The 9,061-nt window shown below is 32.3% G+C and overlaps 1 protein-coding gene across 1 annotated transcript; it reads right to left on the bottom strand.

The window, feature by feature from the left end:
• Nucleotides 1–3,035: 3,035 nt before the first annotated feature.
• Nucleotides 3,036–7,976, bottom strand: HELRODRAFT_172391 (hypothetical protein; the record flags this gene model as incomplete). The annotated part of the gene is made up of 5 exons (XM_009019047.1): nt 3,036–3,523; nt 4,944–5,079; nt 5,894–6,069; nt 6,693–7,868; nt 7,973–7,976. The coding sequence occupies 5 exons, from the start codon at nt 7,974–7,976 to the stop codon at nt 3,036–3,038; spliced, it is 1,980 nt and encodes a 659-aa protein (XP_009017295.1).
• Between the last annotated feature and the right edge of the window lie 1,085 nt (nt 7,977–9,061).

Raw genomic sequence — 9,061 nt, 5'->3', positions numbered from 1 at the left:
TGTATGTGATTGTTTGTTGTATGTGTGTGTATGTGTGAGTGTGTGTGTGTGTGTGTGTGTGTGTGTGTGTGTGTGTGTGTGTGTGTGTGTGTGTGTGTGTGAATAAACTAAATACTTCATATAACATCTAACTTAGAATAAATATGTATGCGTGTGTCTCTCTGTCTGTCTGTGTGTTGTTGTGTGCGTGTGGAAGTGTTTTGCATATTCGTCTATATATATTTATATGTATGTACATAATATATCATAATGTATCTACTTATTTACATCGTTACATTTTTGTGAAATTATCTTAACGCTAATGTATTTGTGTCTAGTATTAATAATTTAATAGTATAATTACATTTAGTAGTAGTAGTACTAGTGGTAGTTAAAGTAGCAGCAGCTTCAGTGACTGTTGTAGTATGAGAAGCAGCGACAAAAGCGGTTGTAGGAGCTTGTTTTAAGATTTAAACGAAATTGGTTATTGCTATTATGGTAAAATTGATGGGACTAACTTGTTTCGTTAAGGAAGAGTAGTCTCGGATGCTTCTACGTAAGTACTGCATTATGTTCGATGGTCCATTCCATTTTTTTTTCAGATTTTCATATTAATGTGTAAAAAAAATTATAAAAAAAAACTTACAGACACAAGACGAGACACACACACACACAAGACAAACACACAAACACACCACACACTCAAACACGCTCACACTTACATAACACACACTCACACACACATATATATCTATTTATAATATTTATATGGCACATATATAATTTATTTATTCATATTATTCACATTTGTAATTTGTCCAGCCACTGTCAATGATTAATAAATGATCGTTTATATGTTTATGTGTATGCTGGTCGTACACACGTAAACGGATAAACACACCCACACACACACACACACACACACACACACAAATACACTTACAGGTACACGCACACAAACAAACACACACATATAAACACGCATACACAAACACACAGACACACAAACAGACATGCTTAAAGAAGCGTGCCTCCTCGTCAAGTAGAAAGGGCGACGTAATTTTTTTCGGTTGTGTTCCTTAGTAATGTCAATTCATTTAATCCTATTAATTTAGTATTATTTAATTTATATATATATAAATTAAATAATATATAAATATATATATATATATATATATATATATATATATGTTCATTTATTTTATTGATATAATTTGTTAATTAATTTGTCTGATCGGATTTATTTAGCAATAGTGTTTTTACTTTGTGAATGTAGAAGTAATAGTGTAATGGAAGAAGTAATGGTGGTTAGAGTTATAGAAGTAGTATAAGTAGTAGTAGTAGTAACAGTAGTAGTAGTAATAGTAGTAGTAGAATAAGTAGTAGTAGAATAAGTAGTAGTAGTAATAATAGTAGTAGTAGTAGTAATAGTAGTAGTAGTAGCAATAGTAGTAGAAAATAGTAGTAGTAGTAGTAGTAGTAGTAGTAGTAGTAGTAGTAGTAGTAGTAGTAGTAGTAGTAGTAGTAGCATTAATAGTAGTAGTAGTAGTAGTAGTAGTAGAAGTAGTAGTAGTAGTAGTAGTAGTAGTAAAAGTAGCAGTGGTAGTAGTAGTAGTAGTGGCAATAGTAAAATTAAGGCTGATAAAGAGACAGACTTATAAGGGGGATGATGAGAGATTGCATTGACGAAAATTCCTCCTTTCTCCAGCCTAATCCTATTAGAACAATTTTTTTTTATCGTCAATTTAATTGGACAAAAATAAAGCAACGTTAAGTTGTGGTTTTAAGTCTTATGGCTTTTTGAAATTTACAAAGAAATGAAGCCGGTTTGTGAGCAATTTAATTCTTTGAATTGTAATTACATAACTTTTTTAGATTTAGTTTTCAATACAGACGATTTATTTGTTTGTTTTATTGCCATAAACTAGTTTTCACTTTTTTTTTCATTCATATAAGTTTTAATTTTGATTTTTGTAGATTTTAATTTGTTGTGTTAAATTTATGTCTGTCTGCCTCACATTTTTGAAGATAATGATGGTGGTAAACTCGTTTATAAATTAGCAACACAACATTTATGTATGTGTAAATATATACACATGTGTGCGTGTGCGTGTGTGTGTTTGTTTGTTTGTGCGTGTTTGTATGTACGTGTGTATGTGCGTGTGTGCGTATATACCGTGTAATATTTATATCAATTATTCATTTTCTTGTGTGCATTAATATAAGTGGCGTAACTATAATGTATTTTTTCTGAGTTATAATAAAAATAATAATAATAATAATATAGAGTTTATATATTTATTGTTGTTGCGTCATTTATATTGGTGAAGATGATGGTGAAAGTGATGATGACGGTGATGATAATGATAGTGATGATGATGGTGCTGACGATGATAATGATAATAGTGGTGATGATGATGAGGATGATAGTAGTGATGATGATGGTGATGATGATGGTGATGATGATGGTGATGATGATGATGACGATGATGATGATGTTAAAATAGATAGTCAAGTTGTGACATTAGAAGTCTCGGACACCATTTAAAACGTGCCGTGAAATTTTATTTAAAAAAAAAAGAATTTTATATCATGAAAGCTAATAATGACAATAACAACAACAATAATAATAACAAATATTAATTAATACTTAAAATATTATTAAATAAATGTTTTTTTGCCAAATATTGATTATTTTTAAACAAAACACGTGAAAATTAAACAAAGAGGACTAGAAGAATAGCTATACAGAGCGGAAATCATCGTCAGATAGCATTGTAATTTTACTAAAATCGTTTCGTTGACGTTACGAATGTCATTGTAATGATGGCAAATGTAAAAATGGTTAGTGTAATTATGGCGACTGTAATCTAATTAAAATAATTACAGTTGAAGAATTAATGTTACAATTATAATTATTTTTTACACGTTTTAAAATCAAATTTCGACCACAATTAGGCAATAATAATAATAATAATAATAATAATAATAATAATTATTATTATTATTATTATTATTGTAATCAACAATAATAATACTTATTATTATTAATTAATTTATAATAAATTATTAATAATAATCATTATAATTGAGAACGGGTGAATTATTTTATCGCATGATGACGTCACTGTAAAAAATTTCCGATGTCTAGATGGCCCTCTGGCGAGATGGGCTGAAGTGGATAGGCCGCTGGGCAGTTCCCTGGACAGTTTGGTGTTTGCCACGTGTGGACGCTGGTGTCTGTGGCTGTTGTCGTCGTTGTTGTGGCTGTTGTCGTTGTCGTCATTGTTGCTGTTCATGTTGTTGTCATTGATGTTTTTCATGCTTTTTTCGTTGAAACTTTTTCCATTGTTAATGTCGTTGTTGTTGATGTTGTCGTTGTTGTTCCTGTTGTCTGTGTTGTTGTTGTTATCGTCTAACTCGTTGTTGTTTAAACTAGCGAACGTGTGTCTGTAGCTGGCGATGTTGTTCATTTTATTTTCGTTTTTGTTGTTGTGATGATGCAGATGGCTGTCGAGATGAATCAAACTTTTCTGCCTCTCACCTACGACGAAAAATGTCACATCGTAAAAAATTTCCTGAAATTTCATTCTTACAGTCACAACAACAAAGTTACAATGGCTGACTTTATTGCCGGTTTTGTTTGCTAGAACGAAAACATTGGTTACTAATTCAAAAGTAACTATTTCTATAACTGATTACTAAAAAAATTTACTTCAAAATCACTGTAATTACTTCAAAAGTATCTAACCTCACTCTAGCAAACTGCTTACAACATTTTTCTTATTTCTGTTACTCCATCATAGTACGAGAGAAAATAAAAGTAATTTGTACTATGGCATAATTATTGAAAAAAATTTGAAATCCGCGAAAAATTAAAAATTAAAAAATTCTGAAAACCACAAATGTTTTTGATACTAACAGTATCATTAACTGTATTTGATAACTTTTATACCAAATTATCCAGCTAGTTAAATGCTCATTGATAACGAGATTAATTATAAAATAATAAACACTTAGTAATTCTTGAAAGGACAGTGAGTACTAGGTAGAAAGTTACAACATATTTCTCTACCCAAATGAATTCAAAATGAATTTTTTGCCGGTAACATTAGTACCGTTGCCAGGATTATTCTTACTTCCAAAACTGTACTTTTACTTAAATCGGTGATAAAAAAAAACACTTTTTATTTCAGCCACTGCTGCTACTACTACTACCACTACTGCCACTACTACTATTACTGCTACTACTACTATAACTACTACTACTACTACTACTACTACTACTACTACTACTACTACTACTACTACTACTACAATTACTACTACTACTACTACAATTATTTCTACTACTACTACTACTACTACTACCACTACCACCAAAAATGCTACTTATGATGCTACTACTACTATTACTGCTATTACTACTACTAATAATAATAATATTGATAGTTGTACTATTACTACTACTACTACTGCTACTACTTTTAATTTTAACTGTTTTTAAGTAATACTACTTCTAGCACTAATAATGCTATTAACGTTATCACTACTACTAGTTCGATATCCAATTACTAATTCTATTATTATTATTATTATTATTATTATTATTATTATTATTATAATGTGAAATGAATCATTTTATAATGTGAAATGAATCATTTTTAAACTCTGGTCGTACTCACTCGACTCGAATGATGAGCTTCTTAGATTAATACTCTATTTATTGCATTTGACACTTTATTTTATTTATTTCAATATTTTATTTTACTTGTACTGTGATTTTCATTTATTTTTTATTGCTGAATAAAAGATCGTTCTCATTATCATTATCATTACTATTATTATTATTATTGTTATTATTATTATTGTTTTTATTAGAAAACTTGTATAGCGCCCTTTAATATTTTTCAATGGCGCTAAACCTCCCATCCCAACACATTTACTAGCACATCCCTACTAACGTGGATGTAATTTGACATCTGCACTGCTGACGGAAACGACATTTTCAACGACGAGTGTGAACTTGGCGAAGTAGTGCCTGGAGGGAACTATTTGGCGGATGAATAGCTGGACGAGTTGTGATGTGGCCGACTGAGGCTGTTGTGGTAATGATTGTCGTTGTTGTGGTAGTAGTGGTAGTGACGGTGATGACAGTAGTTGTGATGAGGAAGATGATGATGGTTCTACGTTAATGATAATGATGATGGTCCTATGTTAATGATGACGATGATAATCCTATGTTTATGACGACGACGATGATGATTGGAGGGTTATTACCAAAGAACGATGATAATGATGATGATGATGAAAAAAAAGAAGATGATGATGATGTTGATGATGATGATGATGACGAGGATAATAAATGATGATGATGATGATTTTACACGGTGATAAAGGATAATAATGACGTTGTTACACTAATGGTGATGATGACAATAAGAAGATGATGGTGATGATGACGATAGGAAGAGAATGATGGTGATGACGATAGGAAGAGAATGATGGTGATGACGATAGGAAGAGAATGATGGTGATAATGACAATCGGAAGAGTATGAAGTAGGAAAATGAAATGAAGGAATATTCTAGACGGTACTGGTGCTTGACAAACACAATCACATTACATAAATCTATTTGATTGTACGTGAAGTAATAATAATTTTTTGAACCAAGAATATTATGAAAGCTAAAGATAACGAATATTATTCCGTATCCAAAAAAAATAAATTCAAATTGGCTAAAGCAAAGTTATTTGACTTTATAATTTTTAATGTTTTCTTTTTTATAACCAGTCCATCATATGAAATTATTCAAATCTACTCAAAATTATTCATGAATTAATCAAAATAATTTAAAAGTATTTGTAATTTTTCAAAATTATTCAAAATTATTTAAAATTTTCACAAACAAACCAACGATACGGTCCAAAGACCATTCCTTATCTGCCCCTCTTGTAGCGTACTCCCTGTGCTATCCACCACCCAGAACATGGTGGTGGGGGTGGGTTTGCACGTAACCAAACATTTGAGGGCAACGTTTTTCTCGTCTGGATAGGCCCTGTTGTCTTCGCAGATAATTTTTGGCGCATCTATAAACAAAATGGTGAAAATAGATGATGGTAAAATGTTGGTGAAAGAGATGATGATGAAATGTTGGTGAAAGAGATGATGATGAAATGTTGGTGAAAGAGATGATGATGAAATGTTGGTGAAAGAGATGATGATGAAATGTTGGTGAAAGAGATGATGATGAAATGTTGGTGAAAGAGATGATGATGAAATGTTGGTGAAAGAGATGATGATGAAATGTTGGTGAAAGAGATGATGATGAAATGTTGGTGAAAGAGATGATGATGAAATGTTGGCATAAAGGTAGATTCTATTTCAAAATGATGAATCCATATATTAACTATCAACAAAGAACAAAAATGTTAATGATATTATTACTCAGCTACACTTACAAGCTTATAAAGCAGCAGTATTACTAATTATAATTACATTAAGTAATTTGTTAGTAATTTACTAAAAAGGAATATTAGCCTGTTTATTGATTAAATAAGTCGACATTAAAAATTCATCAACAGATTCAACTGCAACGTATCACTTGATCAAAGAAAACCACAGTTATTCTGTTAAATTATTGAAAAACGTTTAAATTTTTTGAAAATATTCAAAGAAATACTGTTAAATCAAGAAATCTGTGAAAACCAACATTCTACGTCAAGCTTGACCATTGTGTGGACGGCTTCCAATCTATTCGCCAGGGCCACACATTTCAAAATTGCTTCATCGTCATCACTACTAACCAGCCAACCACTACTTTTGTTGCTGCTGCTATTGCTACTGCTACTACAACCAGCAGCAGCACCACCACTACCACCATTATTACTACTACTATCGGTGGTGGTAGTAGTAGTGGTAGTATTAGTTTGAGTATTAGTAATTGTTGTGGTAGTAGTATTGTTGTTGTTGTCGTTATTGTTGTGGCAATCGTCATTGAAGTTCATTCTTTCACTCTTGTAGATAGTTTTCCTCAATCCCTGCACTCCTGATTTTAGCGGGGTTAATTTGAAGATTGGGAAGAAATGTGTTATATCCACGAACGGCTGGTACGTTGATATGTTTAAGGATGATAACAATAGTGACGGCGATGATGATGATGATGGTGATGTTGATGATGATGATGATGGTGATGTTGATGATGATGGGAAGGATGATGGTGATAAAAATGATGAACTTTGTGACGATGATGACGATGAAGAAGACAGTGGTGATTTTTGAAAAGGCATATCTTTCGAAGACACTGATAACGTCGAAGATGGTGAAGATGATGAAGATGTTGAAGATGATGATGATGTAGATGATGAAAACGTCAAAGATGGTGAAGACGAAGATGAAGATGATGAGGAAAATGATGAGAAAGATGACGACGGATATGGAAAGAACGATGATGAAAATGATGGTGACGTAGATGATAGCAGAAATGGAGTTTGGCGATTTTTCCTTCTGCTGATGAGCAGACGAATATCTGGCTCGGGATATCCCGAAAAGGATGTGCAAGTGATGATAGTCGGTATCTTATCGGTTAAACGAATAATGTAGTTGCGGTTGTCGGTAGCAGTTTCGCGGTAAATGTTGTTCTTGCTGAAAACGTTGTGATTGATGTTTTTGGCATTGTAGTTGATGTTATTGGCGTTGTAGTTGATGTTATTGACGTTATGATTCATGTTATTGATGTTGTTGTTGATGTCAATGTTGTTTTTGTTGATGTGCCACTGACTGTTTACAGTTTCGGCACCGCTTGTGAATTTTTCATTGTAGATGAGATTGTTATGATTCTGGTTGCTGGCACATTTTGCGACGTGCAAATATAAACTTCCTACAGAACCTTTGTAACGTTGAAAAAGGAAAAAATTATCGTGAATAATATTTCAAAATCAATGTATAGATTTTTTTAATCTAAATTCCACAAACAAACAAGGAAGGACTCACCCATCTATCACACATTAAACAACACACACACACACAAACACACACGCACACAAACACACACTCACACAAACACACACGCTCACACACACGCAAACACGCATCCATCCATCATTTATTAAAACTGTTCCTATTTAGGCACGTCTGCCCACGCATACACTCTCAGTTTTTCCACACACACACACACACACACACACGCACGCACGCACACACCACACTACACACACACGCACACACACACGCATTTCAAGCACTTTTTCAATCATAAATTTTGTCCATATTTTATTCAAATATTTTTATCCATCTGCTCCTGTTTTACCAGTCGCTCTTCACATGTGCCTGCTTCCATGTGATTGTGAAGGAAGGATAGGTTATCCATCTATATTTCCATTCATGCCCCAGGGATTTTTAACAATTCACTTTCTTGTACATCCATTAATCATTGATTTACAGTTCATTCACATATTTCAGAAATCCATGCATCTATCCATTCACTGGTTCACATTTATTTATCCAATCATTTACTTTTTATTCACATTTCTCGTGAATCCATGCATCTATCCATTCAATCTTTTCACATACATTTACTCATTCATTCACTAGTTCATTCACAGTTCTCAAGAATCCATGCACCCATTCACACTTACAACATTATTTTATACACACATTCACTTTTCCATTCCTAGATTCATGCATTTGTTTTCAATTCTCCTATACCAGATATTCATTTATTTATGAATTCATCCATTCTGTGTAAATGGATTGGGCACACACTTGTTCGTCTTTTGTATCTATCAAATTTTATATTTTACAATCTAACCACATATCTCTTCACTCATACGTTATCTTCCTGGTCGTGTATTTATTCACTTTTTCCATCCATTCATTCAATCATTCATTCATTCAATCATTCAACCTCCATCCATCCATTATTTTCTTTATCCATTCATTCAATCATTCATCCATTTTCACAATCAATCATCAATCAACCAATCGATCGTAAGATCAATCAATCAATCAATCAACCAATCAAGTAATCAATCAATCAATCAAGTAATCAGTCAATCAACTAATCAATCAACTATGACTAGT

The sequence above is a fragment of the Helobdella robusta genome, assembly GCF_000326865.2.
Source record: "Helobdella robusta unplaced genomic scaffold HELROscaffold_23, whole genome shotgun sequence".
Taxonomy (NCBI): Eukaryota; Metazoa; Annelida; class Clitellata; order Rhynchobdellida; family Glossiphoniidae; genus Helobdella; species Helobdella robusta.
The sequence above is the reverse complement of the archived record's forward strand: the minus strand, read 5'-3'. Positions and strand labels throughout refer to the sequence as shown.